This window comes from Accipiter gentilis, chromosome 10 (assembly GCF_929443795.1).
Source record: "Accipiter gentilis chromosome 10, bAccGen1.1, whole genome shotgun sequence".
Taxonomy (NCBI): domain Eukaryota; kingdom Metazoa; phylum Chordata; class Aves; order Accipitriformes; family Accipitridae; genus Astur; species Astur gentilis.
The window spans coordinates 7,289,437-7,313,258 of record NC_064889.1 but is presented as its reverse complement, the minus strand read 5'-3'; the positions used below and the strand labels follow the sequence as shown (position 1 = coordinate 7,313,258).

The 23,822-nt window shown below is 39.1% G+C and overlaps 1 protein-coding gene across 2 annotated transcripts in view; it reads right to left on the bottom strand.

Annotated features, from left to right (window-relative positions):
• Window positions 1-674: 674 nt before the first annotated feature.
• Window positions 675-23,822, bottom strand: part of ANXA2 (annexin A2) — a 30,587-nt gene continuing 7,439 nt past the window's right edge. For both annotated transcript variants that reach the window (XM_049813341.1, XM_049813342.1), the window contains exons 3-13: window positions 21,994-22,093; window positions 13,555-13,649; window positions 10,239-10,352; window positions 7,217-7,307; window positions 5,794-5,873; window positions 5,400-5,459; window positions 4,653-4,746; window positions 3,814-3,909; window positions 2,790-2,848; window positions 2,009-2,131; window positions 675-1,073 (exon numbers count right to left, since the gene is read on the bottom strand). In XM_049813341.1, the coding sequence (XP_049669298.1) occupies window positions 1,014-1,073; window positions 2,009-2,131; window positions 2,790-2,848; window positions 3,814-3,909; window positions 4,653-4,746; window positions 5,400-5,459; window positions 5,794-5,873; window positions 7,217-7,307; window positions 10,239-10,352; window positions 13,555-13,649; window positions 21,994-22,093 (972 nt within the window). In that variant the 3' untranslated portion in view covers window positions 675-1,013. The remainder of the gene's footprint in view (window positions 1,074-2,008; window positions 2,132-2,789; window positions 2,849-3,813; window positions 3,910-4,652; window positions 4,747-5,399; window positions 5,460-5,793; window positions 5,874-7,216; window positions 7,308-10,238; window positions 10,353-13,554; window positions 13,650-21,993; window positions 22,094-23,822) is intronic.

The following is a 23,822-nucleotide window of genomic DNA, read 5'->3' as shown; positions in this document are numbered from 1 at the left end:
CAGCGCCTTCCGGAGGGCACCGCAGCCCCACCGCCGCTCCGTCGGCAGCCGCCGACCGCCGCGGCTGGGGACGGCCCGGCCCGGCCTCCGGCTCTGTCCCCTGCTGTCCGCCAGGCAGGGAGCAAAGACAGCCCCTGCCTCCGCGTCCAAACCTCCTCTCAGAGGAGCGGGGAGGGCGGGAAGAGGAAAGGCGGGAAACTCCCTCCTCACGAAAAAAAATAAGCGGCACCCACTTCGTTCCTCCCTGCTTCGCGGCCTGGTCACACATCTACCGCAGCGTGCCCCAGCTGCGGGATTTCTGAAGGAAACGCTTCTGTTACAGACAGACAGGCTGTTTTAAATGTTTAAGAGGGATTCACAACTATTTGCCCCTCGCACGCAGGCACAGAAAACGTTTAAATGTTTAAGAGGGATTCAAAAGCGTTCACCCCTTGCACACAGGCAGGGAAAGGTGGGGCTCAGGTTTTAGAGTCACTTTTTGGGGGAGAAAAAAGGGGGGGGGGGAATAATCAAGAGAATGGGCTTGCTTCTGTTAAGAAATTGAATCATTAAACAGGGGAAGGGCTTCGAGGGAGGAAGATAAGGTTTCAGCCGCAAGCAGTGAACCCTGGGAGGAAAAAAACAACACAGAACATGGATGGCGAAGGCTAAGTATATATCAACTGTTCACGCAGTTTTCAAATTAAAGGTCTGAAAGACTTCAGTTTTATTTATGTTTTATTAGAAACATCACACAGAGAGGAGGCAGAGTCTCTCACAAGCACTTGTAACCTCATTTATCTTTGGAAGGTTAGTTTCCCTGGCTAGGCACTGTTAGGATCTTTGGCAGAGCCAAGCAGAGCGCTGCTGCTGAGAGAAGCGCATACAGCACCAGAAAGCATACTACATCAGTGCTCTTGCAGATATAAAGGCAAATCAAGGTTAGCTAGGCAAGTCAATCTTTTCTAGGATTACAATAAAACGAAGAGCAAAAAAGGCATGTCTCTGGATTTGGGTTTCTTCCCTCACAGCTTTCAGTCCTCTCCACCACACAGGTTCAGCAGCGCCCTCTGATAATCCCCTTTTGTGTCTTGCTGTAAAGCAAGGGAAGAAAAATACAAAACACATATAAGGAAACAGTCACAAAATATGAAAGTATATGCATTATATTCTAAAGCTGTGGGACAGACTATGTTTTGTAGTTGAAGCCTTATCAGCCTGGAGGAGACTAATCTAGACTGAGTTTTACTTATGTGTGAATTGAAATTATTTATCATTCTTGCAATACAAATGCAAGGCCAAGAAGGGAGAGAAATTTTGTTATGAAAAAGGTAACTCAACAAAGGAAAGCTGAAGGACTCGATTCTCCTCACTGATCACCGCAAAAATAATACATGAAGTTCACTATTTTGAAAATTTGCATATAACCTAAAATTGGCATCTTCAGGAAAAGATTCTGGCTTAAGATTTTGACTCAACTTCATCTACACGAGGAATAATGTATCATATGTTGTTGTGAGGGTGGGTAGAAGACTAGTTTTTAAACAGGTGCACAAGCTCTTTACCTATGCCCCAAGTTAAATAAAACCTAGGACCTATAGCTCCTGCCCAATCACAGAAATGGGCAAAAATCACTCAAGCTGAAAAGCGTACTCCTTGAGCACTGAAATGAATGAAGGGGAGCAGCAATTTAGAGGCTCTATTCTCACTTAGCAATCACAGAGCAGTTCTGGTTTTTCTTTTCTTTTGGTATGAGGATCGGGACATGTGAACAGAATTTTCCTTCATAACACATGAGCTGATTGCACAAAGCCTACATATACCCTCAGGTGGCTGCCAGGAGTTGTACTAGCTGTAAACTGCAAAGTTAAAGGTGGGGGTTTTTAATAGCATATGGATAATAATGTATTTATTGTTCTCACTGCAGCCTCTAAAACACCTCCCATGAATTCTAACGATACGATTAATCCAATGAAGACTGCTGCAAAGGTCCATACAATTGATATGAAAAGAAAGCTGAAAAACTTACCTGGATGAAATAATAGAGGGATTTTCCATATTTCCTCTTGAATTCACTCTTAATTTTCAGCATGTCAACCTCACAGCGGGAGACCATAATCCTGATCAGAACCTTGTCACGGGTTCCCTTGCCCTAGAAAAGCAGAAACACATTTAGAACTGTAATAGCTGAAACGCATAAAAGGCCACCATACCCGACTGTAAGACAGCAGACTACAGGCAATTGAGATGTAGCAATAAAAGATACAATGAATTAAATCTTCTAACTAAGGTCATTATTATGATCCAGGAATTTGAGCATCAACATACCCTTCTCATCAGCAGTGTTTGACCAACTTCCAGTCACAAATCTAGCTACTTAGACAGTAAGCAGCAGTTCTGGTTCACCAGGACGTCTTCCTGGTATTGCCTAATGCCTGCCACCAGGTCTTTCTCTTCACCCCTTTTCTTGGGAAAATGTTTTGAGGCAAATTTAGTGTCTTATTTTGGCATGTTAATAAGCAGCTTTTTCTGCTATCAGCTCTTGGTTACCTGCAAAAGATGTGTCTAACTTTGCTAATTATAATCAACTGATCTAATAAAGATCATTATTATGATTTTCCCTATACCAGATGCATCTGAATAGATGGTCTAGGCTTGTAACTGTTAAAGAATGCTTTTGAACAATACTAAGTCATTGTTAATTTATTCATCATGCCAGTCATCATATGAATACAAGTGCCTAAGGAATCAATATCTGATGAAACAATGGCAAGAAAAAATTAGTAGAAAGAAAGAACAGTCTTCCCTACCTTCATGGAATCATACAGTCTGTCGGCAAAATACAGCTGCTTGTTCTGAATGCACTGGACTGGAGAGAGATAAGAATAGTTAAACACACTGCCTATACGTGGAAACGCAGAACACAGAATCTTGGAGCCATTTTAAAGACATGACAAGTAGTCAAAATAAGGTTTTCAGCAAAAGTTTCTCCAAAAGGGGACATAAGAGAAATTATTTTTACCTGAGTTGTTACTTAGAAGTTGTTTGGCTAAGCTTGTGATTGAACCACAAATCCTTATAATCTGAGAAAGTATTTCCCTCCATTGCTAGTATTGTTCCAGAATGCTAGCCCTCCTGCACATACGCCACAATTCATTCTTCCACTTCTATAAAGCAACCTCTTTTCTGAAAACACTCATTGTATGCTAATCCATGAGAAGTCTCCCTTTCAAGGCTGAGCTCTGTTTATTCTCCATTTGCATTACAGAGCTCTCAGTTCAACCTTAGTCTGAAATGGATTTTCCTCTTAAAGAATTTCCTTTGAAACTTGGCGACATCCTCGTCATCTTCATCTCATGCCACAATACCAGCCTTACACCTTATCTCCCCATTTCAGAGAATTCAGTGCCAAATCAGCTCTTTTATTAGCCTCTAGCATCCTCCACCGCTCATCTCTCACACACACACAGTTCTCTCTCCAGCCTATGTCTACATAGAACACTTAATGTGTTCCAACCTTTTTGTTTGTCTGGCAAAACAAACATTAAGACTCTACATCAAACAAAAGTGGAACTATCAACAGATCACAAAAACACACGCATTCTTATTTTCAACTGGAAAGCAAGGTTTGTATTTTGCAGAAGGCAAAAATATGCTACTTCTCAATACCTGTAATATCCTAAAATACACTGATGTATCCAATAATACCAGCATGTCCAGTTTAGTTCTCATCCAGCAACACAGAGGAAGCTGGGCTCTATCCTTATCATGATATACTGCAAGAACACTGAAAAGATCCTATCTAAAGATAGTCTTTACTTCAGGGTAACTCACCAAGATTAAGGAAGGCATTCTCCAGATCTCCCTTAACCTCCTTCTTGATGCTCTCCAACATATCATACGGGCTGTAGCTCTTGTACCTGTCAAACACTATCACAAGAAAGAAATCAGGTAAAATCAAAACCAGACCAAGAACTGGTAAAAGTAACGACCTAGATCAAAAACATAGACAGCAATGCAGAGACACATGATTAAAAAAATATCTGTCCAAGTGCTTCTGAGAACTTTATCAAAGTACAAGCCTAAGTTTGTCAGCTGATAGCAAAGTTCCCATGCTATGACCTTTTTGTTTTACTTGAACACCTCCATAATCTGGAAAAATACCATATTAATTCTGTACTAGTATTTTTTGAAACAACAGTGATTTAGGCCCAGTAAAGAAAAGCCTTCAAATGGCTTTCCCATGTGCTTCTTACAGCAATGTCAGAGCTGCTTTTGAAAGTCTTCACTGTCAGATTTAAACACATGATATAGCTAAGCTTCCCTAAGACAGAGGGAAAAGCTAAAGGACTTCTCAAGGTCTCCTGCAGTCATGTTTTCTAGATTTGTAACGTTTTTGTTCCCGGTGTATGTGACATGTAATTGAGCACTGTTACACCTGTGTAAAAAAGAGCTCTTTACACACATTCTAACTGTGAGATTAACACATCCACAGAAATAACTACATTTTTTGAAAAAATTAACAGCTTGGACATGAATTAAGATCTATGAGATCTCCTATGTTTTACGAGTGCTTTTCACACTCCTTTCAATCACATCTGGGACAAAATAGTTACCACTTTAGCATAACTTTCTCCTACAGGAAAAAAATAAATGTGTCTCTCAAATAGTACCTTTCTGCAGGTGGGGGACACTTCTCTCAGTCATAATGTTGATCCATTTGGGAACATCAGTTCCCTTTCTCTTCACACCAGCATCATACAGCTCCTGGGATTGGAATGAAAAGCAAAATCATGAAAATCAGGAGTTACACAAGGAGCCATCACAAATGTATACTGTTCCCTTACTAGAAAACAAGCCCTACTGGAACTGTGTTAGTGGGAGAAACACAAAAGGACACATGATTGGGCAGACCACCAGGACAAGATCTATGGATCTAAACTGAAACTAAGACTAATTACTTTGTATTTACCTCTATCTACAGGTTTTACTCTGTATTTAGCTCTGTTTACCTCAGCAGAGCTGCTCTTGACATACAGATGTAATAAACAAGCATTAGCAGCCACTAAGTTCAATGATACTTCTCTCAATCTTACACAATTACTTGGTTGCAGCCAGTCTTCACAATGTTATGCGTTTCCTTTCATTACAGGCTCTCTTTCTCAATATGCCTAAGGGAAATACCAGAGAGTTTCTGTATAGGTACTTGTGGGTAAGCAGCCTGTGAAAACTGATAACTGAAGGTATCAGGATCTTAAACGGCAGATACCTTGACAGCATGCAAATATTACTGTGCAAGACAATCTGAAATATACACACCTACTTTCATAAATGCTTCTCATTCCCATAATATTTGTACTTTCAATATCCCCAGAAGCTTGATCAACGTAAGACATTCAATAGTCATTACCAGCACTTACCCTAGCATCTTGGTCAATCAGCTCATAATCAATCACAGAGGTATCTTCACACCTTTTGCCCTTCAAACAAGGATAGCAGTATTTAGAAGAGGTTTAATAGACAGTAAGCAGTTTGCTATATGCATAATCTTTTCTCTTTGATTTTTTTTAATCTGAATTTGCTAAATGAGTAACAGTATGCTCCACTCCATTATGAAGCTGCTGCTATGAATGCTGCATTTCTGTCAAAATACTTTGCCCTTCAACATTGGAATATTTTTTTCCCCAAAAAGAGAGTGAAAATATAAGGAAATTTAAAAGTGAATCAGAAATCCAATTGTTTTACTGGCAGCCATCAGTCAGTTACCAAAGGGTAAGCACTTTAGGAAAAGTGGAACAATATGAATAGACCCACCTTCGCCAGGGCAACCATTAGCTTGCGGAAGTCACCAGATGTGTCCGATATAATGTCCTTTTCCAGCTCTGTCTTGTACACTAGAAAACAAAAAATTCTCAAGTAAACGTTGTCCTACAAATACTCCTTTACAGGAAAAACAGCTGCTAATTACTGTGTTTTACGCGCGCAAACAAACAGCTACAATCTAAGTCACATGTGGAAGACAATGAAAACAAATGCATGCTTGCATACAACAAAAACAATGTTGCTACCAGCTAGTCATGAGAGTTCTCAAGCAATGAAAGTCTGTCATGGAAAGATAACAGGAAAGCCTGAGGCTATTAAAAGGAAGGGAATTTTTTTTTTTTTTTTAAGCTCAATATCCTATTAGATCATTCTTAGCTACCAATGAATGTTTGCTTTGATAAACATAGCATTTAGGCTGCCTCCACTGGTGGATTTATGACTGGATAACTGCAATTACAAGTTTAATGTAAAAGACAAAAGCTGTTATGATAAATCAAAGGAATGCTGTGTGTGATTCTGGTCTGGTGTCTAAACATTTTCATTGCTTTCCAAGCGGTCATACTCTATATTACTACAAAATCACATTCTCTCTTCAACAGCAACCTAATCTACAGCAGCAGCATTCTCTTTGCTGAGACATATTATTTTTTTTCAATACTGGCCATTAAGACTACATTGGTTTTGCTTGTCTTTTTTTGAATTAGCCAGACCTTAACAGAACTGCTCGACAACTGTTAAGCATTAGCACACAGCAGTTTTATATATTTCAGTCTATTTGTGGTGAAACTCAACTCTGAAGCTCAGGGAAACAGGCACTGGACAGATGCACTACTGAATTGCAGTAAACCCAACCCGAATGGTCAATATAAAAATATAAGGTATATTAAAGGAAAAGTAATATTTTTTTGAGGATAGATCTTAGATCACTCTTATATCTACTTATAATCAACTAAGAATTATAGCTTCAATCAGATAACATGCTTAGAAAAGCTGAAAAACAGAATACATGCTTTTATTTCATGTCTTTTCTGGCAAGTCTAGCAAATAAACTTGTAAGCATGCTTGAGTCACCTACTTATTACATAATTGATCCTAGAATCCATAAATCTAACATAATTCATTCTGTCACTGCGGACAGAATGCATCTAGCTTACAAAAAACCCTCATTTAGACAGAACTTACATGAGTACAAATGTTCTCCAATTTGTTTGCTACCAAGCAACAAGATGAAACTATATAAACACACACAAATATCAAGGACACCAGTACAAAATCCTGTCTTATGTCCAACTGCCAGAGAATCAAAGCAGATGTTGTATAAGCGACTCTAATAATCAAATTCACACTGAGGGGAACTTATCCAGCTAACTTAGTGTAAAAACATAGTACACTGAAACTTCCAAAGTAAACTTACTTTCTCTGTAGACCCTGTTAATTTCACTAAGCTCCTGATTTGTTCGTGAGCAGATGATTTCAATGAGTGTGTCTTCATCAGTTCCCAGACCCTGCAACACATGTAGGATTCAGTTAGGTGCTAGAAATGAACAGGCATGCTTGAATGGTTTAAAAATATTTTACAGACATCTCCTTTCTCTCACTCTAACAGTTTCACAACGATTCGGGGATATTTTTTGCCAACTGCACCTGAGAAACCCCAGATGGAACATTTTTAGCTGCCAAATACTACTCCAATAGTTTTGAGATCCTGTAGACACCATCTCTGGGCAATATGCATTTGCTGCGAGCGTCTGCAACACTCAGTGGCCTCCCCACAGCGTACTGGATGAGATCAACTTATCATGGTCCATGTGTGATTGTTTTCTGTCCATTAAGAGCACATGAAGAAAATCTGATTCTTAGCACACAGATGGGCAGCAATCAACTTGTTCTTTCCTGCTTGTCTTCCCCACCTCCAGCCATACAACTCCTCCACTATAAATGCAAAGCCAAGGATGACACCATCATTAGCCTTGGCCTTGTCTCCAACTCAGCAAAGATTTAAGCATTTTCTGCACTTCTAGCTCATAAGTAGCCCCTCTTGAATTGTCCATATTTTCCATGTACTTCACAATGCACAAATACAGATGAAACAATATTACTATTAGCTATATTAAGAAATTAAAATGTATTTAGTATGATGAACTAAATATTTAGATTTTAAATTTTTTTGAACAAGCTGAATGAATTGAGAGGTCTTATATAATATTTCAAAGCTACTTTTGTGATCAAGGTCAATGAAGAATCAGTACTGTGAACTAAGCTGCATTACTACTGTTTAAAAAGTAATATAGGTATTATCACTGTAACAAAATTACAAACCACATCAAAATGTATCAGCTATCAATTAAGCCTTATAGTAACTCAGATACTCCAAAATAATGTGACTTGATCAATGTGCTCTAAACCTTGTTCAATTATTTTATATAGATAAACAGCCAAATTAAAAAAAAAAATTAAAAATTAAAAATTGCCAACAACACTGCAATATTCTTGCTCCTGGAGAAAGACAGAAAACTCTGAAGGACAGGCTCAGAACAGAAGATTAACTTGGATGAGCTGAAGATGCTTCTCTCCAGTGACCACTGAGGATGTCTGGGTTACTAGTTGGTAAAGCCATTTGGCAGCCAGATGCCTCAATATTTTGAAAAGAAACTTTTTAAAAAATAGACTCCAGCGGTGATTTTTTCATTCTGTTTTGTTACTTACTTACTAATGAATTATGTTCATGCTAATCTCATTACCCTCATCTTCCAGCATCACCAGCACACAGAAAAAACACTCTTATGCCTCCTGTTAGGATGCTGTTTGTTAAGCCCATCTGTAACAGAACGTCATTTTATATGTGGCAAAAATGGGCATGGCTTCCACAGGACTGCAAGAGGAGTCTGCTGGGAAAATGGGGGTAATGTGGAAAACTACCCTCTTGGAAAAAGTGTCTCTATTGAAGGAAGGGAAAGAAAAAAAAAAAAAAAAAAAAAAAAAGGAGGATAGCTTTCCACAGAGTGGTTCTAATAGGTATCTGGAGAAGAAATAAAGGCTAACAAAATTTAAGATTTTCTGAATATTTTTAAAGTATTTTGTAAGAATGTGTACCAGAAAAATAATTAACTCCTCAGTGAGAACTTTGCTTTACCCAACTTTGATTCCCATATCATAGTTTATTACGCTGTATGTATCAAGTCAAACTTAAGCTCAGGCAAATTCAGATTTGTGCTTGGGAGCTGAGAATAGCTGACCTATGGAGAGAATAGAATATTCTGCATTTGTGGCTACTCTGAGGTAATGGCTTGGTCTTCCGGCTGTAAATACAGCATAAATGCTATATAAGCATATGGTCATCCTAAATATAATATAACAGATGTAAGACATTGAAAAAAACCAACACCAACCCAACAAAAAAACCCCAAACCATACTGATCTGATTCACAGTAAATTATGGCTAGCCTCTACTTAAACCAGAAGAGGGCAGCATGTGATTACTCAAAGAAGGGATTTGGCCCATAATTGAAGAGTTACCATCTCCATACTGGGTTGGGTTTTTGGGTTTGAGTTGGGTTTTTTTGGTGGGGTGGGGTGCTGGAGGGGGTGGTTTTGTTTGCTTGTTTGTTTTTTAACTCCTTCTTCATAGTCTGGATAAATTAATTAATTGTTTTTTTGAATTGTTCTCAATTTCAACAGACATATTTTAATACTTGTTTTTTAATTATTTTTAAAAAATTAACCCAACCAAGAACGTTCAGAATTGAAGTGATAATTATAAATACAAATACCCAAACCTTCATTTGCTTAGAAAGGTGAATGCAGTGGCATGAGCACCTCTCAAAGTCTTGTTTCAGTGGCCTACACAGCGGGTATTTCTAAACCAGCAACCTGTTCCACACTTGCCTGTGATTGTAGGGGACTGAACACAGTTACTCACTGCTGCACTTTTTCTCCAAAGACTGCTTTTGACGCCCCATCCTCCTCCTCGTGTTCTACACAGAGGCAGGTCTGGTACAGGATGTTCTTTCAAGATCAGTAATACGACCCAGTAACTGGAAACTACTGTTTAAGCCTATAAATGCTAGCAGAGGATTTAATAGCTCCAGCTAACAGCTGCCCTCTTAATGTTTTTTTTTTCTACTATGAACCTGTATATTGTTTTTAAGAGCAGTCAGCAATGCAGCAACCAGCCAGAGCAGCCTATCAGTTATTCCTGACCTGACGAAAATTATGTATTTCCTTAAAGAGAGGATTTAATTATCAGTTTAAAAATCACATGGTTCCAGAAATTCTCTCATTTTGGATGCCTTGCAGCTGGATACTTAAACTGTAGTACTAAATAAAATAATAATCAGTGGACATGTTTGAAAACTGTGCCCTTGGATATGAAGTCCATACTCATTCCTGAGACAGCAACATCAGACTAACATACTTAAATTTCAAAGCTCATTTACCTTCATGGCAGCTTTCAATTCAGAGGCATCATACTGTGCTGGTGTCTTCAGCAAGCCCAAGATCACTGCCTCCAAATGACCCGACAGAGCAGACTTGAGAGCTGCAGAAAGTTCCTGTGAAAAAGGAGGGATGAAGGAAGAAAAAAATTAAAACTCACTTCTGATCTCCAGAGAATTCAGCCTGTAGTGCTTTAAGTCTCCAAGCCTGCAACAGTGTTTCTTACACAATTGACTGACAATGAAACAGAACATAAAGAGCTTTTCTTTTCTGAAAGCCTAAGAAAGAAATTAGGGCAAAGAAATTTTTTCTCATCCTTTGAAAATAAGAAGAAATCCACTGGTGGCTGACAAAGTGCTGGGAAGCATGGTGCAGACACATCTGAACAGCTCTGCTCCAGTCTTGAAGCACTGACACCTTGTTGGAGCTAATAAGCACAGATGGATCCGAGTTTGACTCCCTGCGGTCAGTGCTTCTCCATCATACTCCCAAAGTTTTCCCAGTAGCACTGTATTATTTGTGTTTTTTCCTATTATCCCAGCCCTTTACTAGCTGAGACATTGGAAAATTGACTGTACAGTTATTACACTGTACAGGACCAGTTCCCAAACAGCTAGCTGAAGAGAAAAAATTGTCCCCGAGCACAGAAAAATTATCCCTGTCTTCAAGGAAACTACCAGAAGAGTGTAGCCAAAGTCTCTATTGTTAATTGTCGGTCAATCCTAGAGAAAGAAACAGTCAGGTATGTTCACTTCACAGGATGCACACAAATCTGTAGCAAATAAAAGTCAGAGGCATGTCCTCTTTTATGGTTTTCAGGTGCAACTTGAATAATGCTGATTATCAGCTTTATTGTAGTGTAGCTACAAAGTTGAAATCCCTGGGATCAAGTTTGGCTTTCACACAGATCAATGTATTCCCTAAGCTGAAGTTAAGTCTGTAGCATTCAGAAGCGAATTGCTGCGTTTCAATTGCTGGTTTCTATACTAACAATTTGTAAGCTTGAGGGGCAGGGGAAAAGGGAGTAGAGAAAGTGACCTCAGCAAAATTGCAGAGAAGTTTGTACCAGATAAAGAGCCAAGGCACTTAGTTCGTTTCCAGAGTCACCCATTTAAACCAGGGCACTAACATATGCTAATGCTGTATGCACTTACAGCATATGGACTGACCAAGATAGTGAATGGGGGTTTTGGGCATCTAGCTGCTTTAGTCTGAAACATTTTAGTACGATAACTCTGTTTTGGATACAGTGTTCCATCATTTATTTGTGTGAAAACAGGTTCTTCAGACATCAGCTGAAACAGCAAAGATATTGCATTTCTCTATAACACATTTTAGGACAGTGCCATGACTTCCAATTAGATGAGTGAAGCTTTTGCAATCTTTGCACTTCGGTGTGAAGGCTGAAGGAAAATACAAATCACTACAGTAGGATTTACCAAAATAACTTCAAAAACCACCTCAAACTGAACCAAGCACCTGCCCTCATATTAGCAGGCTTCTGGAGAAATAAGGTCTTCTCCCCCTGCCAGGAAAGCAGGGTCTCCACTCTGCCATTCTTTGCCATGGCTAAGAGCGCTCTAAGGGAGAAGTGGGAAACAGATAACCGATAGATATCATTAATCTATAAATAGCAAAGAGAAAATGTTTTACTAAGTGTTCCAAATGAGCATCTGGATATTAGCAGTTCATTTCAAAGTTAGAGACTATTGGTGGCAGTTAGGACTGACCAGACACATACAAAGACACACAGGCAGAACCCCCAGTATTCACTGGTAGCTCCATTAACGCTGGTGATGGGGAAAGATTGCATAGATCAAACACCATTCCTCAAGATTACCAATAGTTTCCATTAGACACAGCTCAACTTCAAATGAATGAAAATAGAGGTAGATCTGCAACTGTTTAAAATCATAATGATCTCTTGAGAAATCCTGCAACACATAAAACAAGCAGTCTACTACACCACAACACATCGCCCAAAAAACCCATGAGATACTGTCCTTAGAAGATACACCTACATGTCTTTTGATATCCCACTTCCTCCTCTCTTGCCATTCACTTGTTTATTTCACTGAGTGGTTTCTACTGCAAATTTCCATTGTTTCTACAAACTGTTTTATTTTTTGGCACTTGCTAAACTCGATAAATTCAGTTTGCTCTTGGGTCACAGCAAGGAAAAAAGGTGAGAAAGAAACAGATGAAAAAAGTTGCAGATTTTCTTGACTGCGCATTTTTGTGGTCATGCAAAACATTTAAGAAAGCTTTAAGTGACACGTTTCACTACTAGAGTCCATTTCTATATATGCACGATTCTCCCAGTGCCCACAGGGTGTGACCGCCAGGGTGCAGAAGTGTGCACACACATGCATGCGTCCAACTTGGGCATGCTTCTGCATGTGCCTATATCAGCCAGCCATGCATAAAAGTTGGTGAATTTCCAAAATTTAACTCTAGATTTACATTTGGTTTCAGATGAGCGTTCTGAGCTGCTATTGGAGGACTACCATTTGCGGTCTGGCAAACCTGAAAGAGATACATTCATCATAATCCTAATTCTATACAAGTTTCCTCTTTTTCATGGGTATAAAACTTACATTATGGTAAGATTCTCAAAACTTCCGAAGTCAAGAGAACAGCTCTTGCCTTCCAGACAGCAAGACTCATTATGCAGAATTCTGCACACATTTTACAGATTTCTCTCCATCAATAGCTCAGTACCTAAGGTATTTCTGACAGGATAATATCTAGTGATAGTTCAACTCATTGTATCACTTTGTTCCACATCTGCAGCATTCGTAGCACAACTGACTGCAGTCTTTTCTCAATTAAGCTAGCTCTGTGAACAGAAACAGAATACTTTCCTTATGTTGAGTTGTCTTAACAAAAAAAAACCCCAAAACCAAACAAACACAAAACCCCCAATCCCCTAAAGCATCTCCCTTTTATCTTTTCCTTCAAACTGAGGGATTTCACGTTAATGCCTTTTCACTATTGTTTAGCATGTTTCACCAGGGAATCCTGTGGCTGGCTGGCTGACATGTCACCCATCATGACTTCTGGAGGTGCTAGGAAACCACTGTCTCCAACAGATTTCAGTCCCAGTTGTGCATACTCAAAAAATCTGGAAGTCCCACCAGTCCTAAAATTTGACAGCACGGACAAAGTAGATGCATCTTCAATTTCAGTGAAAAGATAAAGCAAATAATACTTATCTTCAGTTTACACCCAGCTAACTGTGAAACATGCAAGCCCTGAAAAATCTAACTGTCCACAAGAAAAATATTCAATACTTGGTATTTCTTCATATTTTGCTACCTTTTTGGTTCTCCTCTGATAGGCAAAAGCAATATCCTGCCTCTGTTCGTTGCTGCGGTTGGTCAAGATGTTGATGATGGTGACCTCATCCACACCTACAAAGACACCAGACAAAGAGTTAAAGAAGCTTTCTTGTTACTGTTCTCTTTGACACCCAAAACACAGCATATGTGCTGTCTTGGAGCCAAGCCCAACAGCTCTCATTAGTTAGTATGTATCATGTCCTGGCCTTGGAGAAAGGGCAACCAATTACAGCCCAAATTTTTGATGTGATGCAGATCTTTACATACACAGGCATGTATATACCTCAATGAAGTCTAGTTTGTGATCAGCCTCGCTACTTCTGTTTTCTGCCTCACTTGTGTGTCTGTGTACTTGTGTTCAGGCACTCAGCATTCTGCAGAGAGTTGCTCTAGAGCACAGGCTTTAAAACTGACATGAACTTGTACTTACTAAAGCTTGCCCTGTCATTTCGGTAGTGTTTTCAATTAAGGCTTCTTAATAAAGCAGTTATATTTTCTATTTAACCCATAGTCACTTAACAATCACTCCAAACGTAAAAATGGGAAAGTAAACCCATTCTCTCAGCGGCTCAGAAGACAGAAGGGCTTTTTGACGCTGCAAGAATTACATGTGTGTTACTTTTTCTGAAATCATTGCTCAGAGATCTATGCTAAGTTTTAACCAGCATGCCTAGAGGACTTGGACGCTCAAACTCCCAACCCATCTTTTAAGTGAGTAAACTTAAGGTTTAGTTTTAAGTGAAGTTTTCCAAATCTGTGCACTTAAATACAACTGCAGGCTGAATGCAAGGAGATCGTTGACACTTATTATAAACTAAAAGCCAAAGCATGCATCTAGGGTTAGATACTCTGGCTGTCAGTAGAACCTATACACACCACAGCATTTGATCCTGTAGGGGTCATCAATGCAGGTCAATGCATATGGACAAAAAGCTTTTACGTTGTACAGGAAGTGGGATTTCCAGATGTTATTTCCTAGATATAGCTACTTGCTACTGTATGTTCTTTCCAATGCAGGCAGCATCTTGTCACTTTTTCACTTGCTCCTGCCTACTGCTACTGACTTGCACTTCAGATTCCCTCTCGCTTTCCCCCACTTCACTTGCTGCTTTCAGACTGAATTCTCCTGAACTTGCATTCTTCGGACTGGCACAGCTCTTCCTCTGATCACAATTCTCATCTGCAGCTTGGTTTTGGCGACTCAAAAGATAGCCAAAAAAAAGCCAAACAAACTGTATTGATATTCCCTTAACTAAGCATTAAAGTTATATTGAATACTTTCTCTTACTTTGACAGCTTATAAAAACACCCTTGCAGGAAGCAAGCCTCCATTACTCAAAGGAAAATGTTTAGAAATGCAAGCCTGCCCGCCACAAGGTAAAACAAAAGAATTGTTAGCAACATACAGAGCATCCAGGGGAAAATAAAGTTGGAGTAACAAATAAGAAAAACAGTGTGGCACACTTTGACACTGAATGTATCTGAACAGAACTGAAAAGGTCAGCCCAGGTGTACTTAATCAAATGGTAGATGGTTGAAATTTCCAAACACCTGGCTGAGGACACACTAGCTTGCTCAAGTAAAATCTCATTTTGAATTTAAATTTTTTACTCTCTGTTTAAAATAGCAAACACAACTATGTTTTTGTAGGACAATTACAATCTTTTTCTTGGAATGCTTTGTAAAAAGATTCAGGTGAAAGAATTTGAGTCCCCTTCCCCAATTCTCCAATGCATATTTGTGTCCGTATCGCTGAATTCAGCCCCTGTGTAAAACGTCTGCTCCTATTTTCATGTACATTATTGGTTAACCAAAGCTGTCTGGATATGCATGCCATTCATACACAGGTGGAGAATAACAGCCCAGCTGGAAGTAACGTCCAGATAATAAAGTCTTGCAGACAGAAAAGTTAGCATAGCTTATAACAGACAGAGGAGATAGCTAGAACAGCTCTCATTGTTATGCTCAAATATCAAGCTAACCTATAGCTATGCTGTGTAACCATTTGTTTTGGACTGTTTCCAGACTGACTGGATGAAGCTTAGAAGAGGCAAAACTATCTCTAAATACTGTATGTCTAATACAGTGCATATTCTTCTGCAACAGAAAGATAATGTGTAACTAGTTATTTTTTCTGATGAGTTGCACGCCAGGTTTTAAAGCAATTAGGAGTCTCTAATCTAGAGGTCAGAACAAGCCCAGAGTTTTGACTCGGGTCTCCCCATTTACTGCAAGTATTATGAATAGCTTCTTTCCCATTTGCACACACATCAGCGTAAATGATGATTTTTTTGATAAAAAACATAAAGTAAGGACTGGATCAGCAGCTACTAGCAGGACTCAGATCCCTGCCAGAATCCATCTAAATTTATTTTCCTTATTACCCAAAGCAACCTCACAGCAACTTGAAACAAAGGACCGCAACAGATATTATAAAATTAATAATATAAAGTGTGAATGTTGCAGAAGTCCTTTTAGCCCCTACAGAATCTAAAATGATGAGTCAAATTCAAAATTCCTTTCTGTCTCTTCACCACATTTTTCATGATGAAATACTGCACTTGATAGCCTCACAACCTTAGCTCATGCTGAGGCAGACCTACCTCAGTGCTCTTATTCACACAAGCTTGGCCTGCAAAAGTCAAAAGGCCCTGGAAAGCATCATATGTCTTAGTTAGAAATTTTGGTTTGAAAACATGCTGACTGCACATTTCAGCCATAATCTACTCCTGCACATTTTAAAGTGTTCCCATTTTATAAAAGAAAACAAATTCTCCCGGTCCAGAAATGGCCACAAACAGACAGACAGACAGACATTGGGCCTTTCAGCTGTTGCAGGGCCACAGCATACGCCAATGTCTTAAGCTTTTTAATAAATTCTACATTTAAACCATTCTTGGCATTCAAAAAAGGCAAATGACATTTTCAAGTTTTATCACAATTGTGATAGATTCGAAGCCCACAAATGACTGCATCCAAGTTTCTTATTCGTATGCTTTGTGGATGGAAATATGAAGTTAACTCATTGCTCTGGCATTTAATGGAAAGTGCTTGTACTTCACATTTGGGAATCACGCTGCATGGACAGGATGCTGACTCATATCTGCTGAGGTGGGGTGGAGCAGGAGAGCAGCCCAAACATTTTTCTTTGCTGTTCACTAAGATCTCTGGAAGTTTCAGGGTAATGAAACAAAAATTTATTTCCAAATTCATTCTGGATGGGCAGATTTTATCAGTGCATTGCTATCAATGGGCAACTGAAAATTAGATATTATGGCTCAATTTTTTTTTTTTTTTAAAAACAAGAAAAATCCTTGCAGATGGAAATGTATTTGATGCAGGGCTGGAGGTGTAACCTTAAAAAAAAGCCCTCTGATTAATAACAACTTTTCTTCTAAAAAAGGCAATCTGTTGCATTGGTAAGATCACAGTGTTATGGCTCAATCGGTAAAAAAAAAAAAAGGAAATTAACATAACCAAAATGCTTGGCTACAGTTTTTCATTTTTTGGTTTAGGACACTGTACTTGAATTTCCATGGGCCAAAACAACAGCACCAGCATTGTTCTGAACAAAATGGATGATATGGACAGTCACTTAACTTTCTAGGACGAGATGAGAATAGAACTGACATGCTTTCATTTTGCAATAGCTGGCATACAGTAAATGAACTGAATGAATGTAAGCCCGTTCTCTTAAATTTCATTTTCAAAAGACAGGACAGACAGAATACCAGCAACTATTTCTGTCCTAACAGCACCTAGGTACTACAGAAATCATCATCAATCTACGTGAATAAATGAAATGGGATTGCAGCTGGCCTTAAATTATTAGTGGGACATGTATGTGTGACTAGCCCTTGTGAGACCTCAACACCATTGTGCATCTGGCACCAACACAGTGCTAGGACTATTTGACTAAGCTCGTGATCTGCAGAGTCTTATTTCCCTTGGCGTCAAAGGGTAAAAATTAGATAAAATAAGACCATAATTTCAGCTCTGCTATTTTGTTTAGCAAGAATTCACCAAACCCAAACCATGTTGCAATGAGATATTTCTCTACTGATACTATTAATATTCTGAATATGTGACTGATGTAGTTTGGTGGATTTCAGGCACTATCAACTCTCATCAGCATGCCAGCAGATTTCCTCTAAACTTTTACTTCATAACATTAAAAACTCTGTTAAAAGTTATGGGCCTGATGGCTGTACTATATAAACAGTGAATTCAATCTTACAGAAGACCCCTGTTATGTTTTACACCTCATCGTTGTATTACCAATTTCTGGATATAATGAATTTATTAAAGATGTATGTTCTAAGCATTTTCCTACAACAAACCTGTGTTTGAATTCTGCCAGTCATGGAATAAAAAAAGTATACCATGAGACCTCAATAAAAGGTTGCAAGTAATTAACTACTCACAACCTAATCTGACAATAAAATTATTTAATTAAGTATGCGAGACACACAAAGTCACAACGCTAGGGAATAACTCTGAAACAGAAAAGACACTTCAGCAATCTTCTTTCCTACAAAGAATTAAAAGGAAACCTAACATATGCTCTGTTAGTACTCTTCTAGTTAGTTTCTTCTATTTAGGCTCAAATATACTTGAGCTAATCTCAGGGCACAATGGAGCATTATACAGAAATTAAACAGCCTCTTGTCCTATACAGCAAAAAGCCAACATTTACAAAGGACATGCTAAGACACCAAATGAACTCGCTACAGAAAAACCAAATAGCATAAAAATGGAACTGGCATAGCAATGACATTTATTACAAAAGGAACAAGCCAGAATTGTAACAAGTTATTTGCATTATGCAAACTCTAGGTTGAACTGTTGCTAACTACAAACTAGCTTTATATCATCTAGAGCCATTTTTGCACATCTCCCTTTCCAGGCTGTTGGATACATATAAAACCCCTGCATTTAATTAAACTCCACTCAAAGCCCAGCAAAGGGCTGGGCAATATATTTGTGCAGTATAGTTTTTGCAGATAGATCTAAGCCCCAATAAACACATCTTGGTATTTCCCACAGATCCCACAATAGAGAGATGAGTGAGGAATTAACCTGAGGAGTGTGAACAAATGCTGGAATATTTAGGTATTATATAGAGCACAACAGTTAGACACTCTACCCCAGATCTTTGCCCTAAAACAAATATACAGCTGTTGTTTAGCCAGTAAAATAAGTTTTACCCATTTTACACACAATCACCAAAATGGAGATTCATGACTCCGATTCAGGAGTTTGCACTACTGGGAAACAGCTGGATAATTAATTGGATGGTAACTGTTCAAAACTGGCCCACCCTGACTGCAAATACCATACTTGCCATTATTTATGTGAAAATGCAGAAGGTATACCCAAATGGTTTTTCCCAGAGATAAGTCTCTATGGGATATAATTACCAGAGTAGTGCTATAAAGAATACAATCTGAAAGACTACTTTGATAATTGTGAAACACAGGCCCATTACAGCATATAAAGACCAAGATTTTTCAAAACAAAGAAAAGGCATGGGTTTCAAACACCAGGAGTCCTTTATCCTGTATAAAGCCCCCCAAATGCTCAGTTGTTATGTCCATGTTTTTTTGAAACTGATCATCACCTCAACCACAAAAAGAGCTCGTGTATGTATTTATATCTGTTATATAACTCTCACTCTTTCACTGTCTTAAAAACAAGAGTAACAAGTCATATTACTCTTTACAATTCTATAACAACTTACATTGCTAATTTCTACCTTCTGCATAAAATGCAAACTAACTGCTAGAGAATCAGCGATACGAGGGAAAAGGTAGCTGCTGTGGGTATTCACTGTTAGTTCATTATGAGTGTTGTATTTTTAGCTCAAAAACTAGGAAGATATTTCCCAGAAATATTTTAAAATGTTTTCTTGCAGAATAATTTCCCTGTGTAGCTGTTTACATCACTGTAGAAAACCAATTCTTGTCTGGATAATTCAGAATTTTCATTTGGAAAAAACCCCACATATATTTTAGAGACGTGACATTTTAGCAAATTTTCTGAACTAGCAGATGCAAATATCCTGTAACCAAGCATTCGAAGTGCAAGGAAACAGTACATGGAAGAAAGGTCCTAACACACTTGTTCTTTATTTCCCCCAGGAGTACTTCCTTTGAGGTGGAAGATTCAGTATTAAAACCATAGAGAGATTCTCCCCTTTAAAGCCACCTTCCCCAAAAAGCTCCTGGATAACAAGCTAATAAGCAGAGATAAGCTCAATCCTACAAACATGCAGGCCCATTAATAAGTTTCCCTCAAAGGATTGGGAATCATCTAACAAAAACTTTCTATGCATCTTGAAACCAAACTCAGCAAACTGCTTATCTTTGCTGGAAGAAAGTGAAAAAAACGACATGAGCTTGACTATCCTGACTGGAAAAGCTTTTGTACTGCCTAGGATATTGCAACTTCCTTTTGCATTGATTAACAGCTTGAGTGCTAAAATGTGTAAATTTATACCTATCCTGAAAGTCTGACGGTATTTTTGACATGTTTTAGATTTGGCCTATAATCAGAGCTGTAAAAAAATTATTAAGTCTAGACAAAACTCCACATACTCACAAAGCATCTTCTGCCAAACATAATGACATTTACTCCTCTCTTGCAAGAGGATTTTTTTTAAAAAATAAAAACAAATCACAAAATTATTCAAAATCGGAACTGAACCTACTGTACTGAGCAGACAAGGGATTTCTCCAGTTAAACTAAGAAATCTTGCGAAAGGAAGCCTCATGCTTCTTAGGGAGGGGCAATATTTTACATTTCATAGCAAGTCAAACATGTGCTTTGTTGGCACTGATAGAAGACTCTGTATTTCTCTCTAATGAGAAACTGTTTGGCTTTTCAATTTCTCCCTCTCCTGACACGTAGGCAAAAGACTTGGCAGTTCCAGCTACACCCAGCTGTTGCTTCCCTGGCCTGGAGGAAGTCTGGAGAGCGTGGCACACCCTTTCTTTGTCACAGAGCAGGACAAGGACAGCGGATCACTGCCCCAGGGAGTACCACCAAGGTATTACTCCAGAGTTGTAGTTCATACTCCCTGTGTACTCCTGATTGTTTCAGCATACCAGGCTTTTCCATGCAGCTGCATCTCTCCCCTGCTCCATCATGGTCTCCTACCAGTCTGTGGAAGAGGTGGATCCTAGCACTGATATAAGGAGATGGAAGCCTGCCCGAGAGCCTGGCTCAGGGAAGCAGAGGACTCTTACACTGCCCTGCCCCTGAAATACTGCAACATCATTTCAGAAACTAGATCCTGTCGTTTCTAGGACTTTCTTTGACCCCAAATTAATACAAGATAAGTGAGCATTTAGTTCAAAACCCAGGAGAAAAATGTTCAAGCCATCCCTGTTCAGCTGTCTGGAGAGCTGAAAGGAAGAAGAAATGTCCAATCCAATAATCCAGTAGAAATCCATGATTCAGAGCTTGGTCCCAAATCACTGCCACGGAAGTTGACACTTCATTCTCAGTGGCAGAAAAGTAGTAGAATTTGAAGTACTCATGATTCAAGAGAAAAATGTGGACATTTTCAGTGATAACCTCAACAGCTCTTGACTACAAACTTCAAAAGCATATTCAAAGCATGCATTTACAGAGTTCAAAGTTTAACTCGGTCAAGGTTTAATCAATGAGGTCTGAGAAATCCAATACCTCCTAAAATAGAGTCCCAGTTTCAGCTGGGATAGGGTTGATTGACTTCCTAGTAGCTGGTATAGTGCTATGTTTCTGAGCTAGGTGTGAGAAGAATGTTGATAACACACTGATGTTTTCAGTTGTTGCTAAGTAATGTTTAGTCTAAAGTCAAGGATTTTTCAGCTTCTGATGCCCAGCCAGCAAGAAGGCTGGAGGGGCACAAGAAGGTGGCACAGGACACAGCCAGGGCAGCTGACCCAAAAAGGCCAAGGGGGTATTCCATACTGCGTGACATCCCATCTAGTATAGGAACTGGGGGGAGTGGGGGCGGGGGAATCGCCACTCGGGGACTGGCCGGGTGTCAATCAGCAGGCGGTAAGCAATTGCATTGTGCATCATTTGTATATTCCAATCCTTTTGTTATTACTATTGTCATTTTATTAGTATCATCTTTATTAATTTCTTCTTTTCTGTTTTATTAAACCATTCTTATCTCAACCCGTGAGTTTTACTTCTTTTCCTGATTTTCTCCCCCATCCCACTGGGTTGGGGAAGGGAAGGAGTGAGCGGCTGCGTGGTGCTTAGTTGCTGGCTGGGGTTAAACCACGACAAATAGGTATCCTAGATTAAGCATATTAAAATGTTGGTCATGAGACACAGTACCTTTTTTGTTTTGGTTTGTTTTTTTTGCACACCAGCATTCTATCTTACAAGTAGAATCAAAGCCACAGCCCAAGTTCCTCACCTTTGGTCTTGATGGCTGTTTCCAGGGCTGCAGCATCCCGATCAGCATCAAAATTTGAGTAGGCCTTAACTGTGGCATATGCACTTGGTGGGAGAGAATGCTAAAAGAAAAAGAAGAAAAACAACCTCAAAGTTAAATCATGTAATCCTGTCCTCACTGCAGTTAATAAAACACATGCCTCTTGGTTAACCGGTATTCTGCCAAATTTTTAAATACAAGAACTACCATTGTGTATCTGCGAAAATGGAATTCTGCTAGGAGCCACCAAACTCTGTTCTCCTGATATGTGTTGTCCAGAAATCCACTCACAGCCATGCTTGTTACAACACAGAATATATACAAATAGGTATTATAGATTATCACAGCAAAAACCTAGCACATTCCAAGTTTACCCACTAAACCTCAATCTTCTAAAATCTGGAGTTTTCTGGCTAGATCTGAAGGAAATTGACTACTGAAAGCTAACTCAAAGAAACTTTATGTCTGAAGTATTTTAGAATCGAAGCCAATACTTTGGATTACAGGCTACAAGTTAAAAAAAAAAAAAAAAAAAAAGAAAAGTAGGAGGAGATGGAGCAACTTTTGTGCCCTATCTCATGGACTTTAAAGATAACACCAAAAAAATCTTTTTAAGCCTATGGTTCTAGAAAGCAGAAGTTACTCTCAATCTCCTTTTGAAACTCTATGCCTGCAGATACTTGGTTCAAGCAGCACGAGGCTAACAAAACCAAATGACATTTCAAATTACCTCTGCTAAGAATAAGAGGACTTGCAGGTTAAGTTCACTTAATAAACACTGGCAACATTTTAGAAGTTGCCAGATTTTATCAGCTGCTTATTATTGTCCTCTCCTGAGGATTATAGCTTCAAACAGGAGGTCACCAGAAGAGAGATTCAACTCTTCTCAACCGCTTCAGTGTAAGCTAGCAGTTTAGCTCATATCGCCTCCCATGGGCAGGTTAAACTAAACCACAGATTTTCATATAAACAGCTGAGAAATATTCACAAATCCCACTCTGCTGAGTTCAATTTAGAGACCTAAACCTCTGGCAGAAAGGCAGAGTGACTAACACCTGAAATTGCCAGAGCTGTTTCCTAAGTGAATGAAAGACTAAGCTTGCTTGGTAAAGATCCCTGCAAACCTTTGTTTCAGTCCCTAACTCCAACAGAAAGCTGGGTTTGTAAACAAGACTAAGCTATCTTAATATCCCTGGAGGATATTTTTACATACAAATTGTTAAAAGGAGGACAAATTTCAACTAAAAAATTCCATGGTCTTTGACTACATTTCACTTTATTCTATAGAGGTCACACTGTCCTGAGCAGATTCCTCTGGCAGTAATCACTGTGCCTTCTTGAGACAGTCTGTGTTATGCTGTGGAGATGGAAAGTCAAATGAGCACCGATAAACTGAACCATTCTTTCTTTTGTCTCTTACCATCAGCTCAACCTAGCAAAGTGGCCCCAGTTTGGCCCACAGCCACACCACAAAACACAGCCTTTCCTGTTAGCAGATCAAATTGCTAACAGAAACAGTAAATGGAGATGGGCAATGCAGCCTCAGAGAAATCTGTGTGCCTGAAAGATTCTTAAACTGAAGCCCCATTAGTATACACAACCGTGTGGCACTTCTATCTAATTAACCAGCACTGCTGGATAATCTGAAGCAAGTTGCCTGGTGAGCTTCGCAGAGTTGGGTACCTCTCCTTCCGCCCAGCTCTAAGTATTTTCCCCCGAGTCATTTGGACAGAGTATTTTACTGTAAGATGATTTCATACACTGAGAAAACTCATAGCATATTTGCAATGTGGGAGCCATCTTTTCCTCTG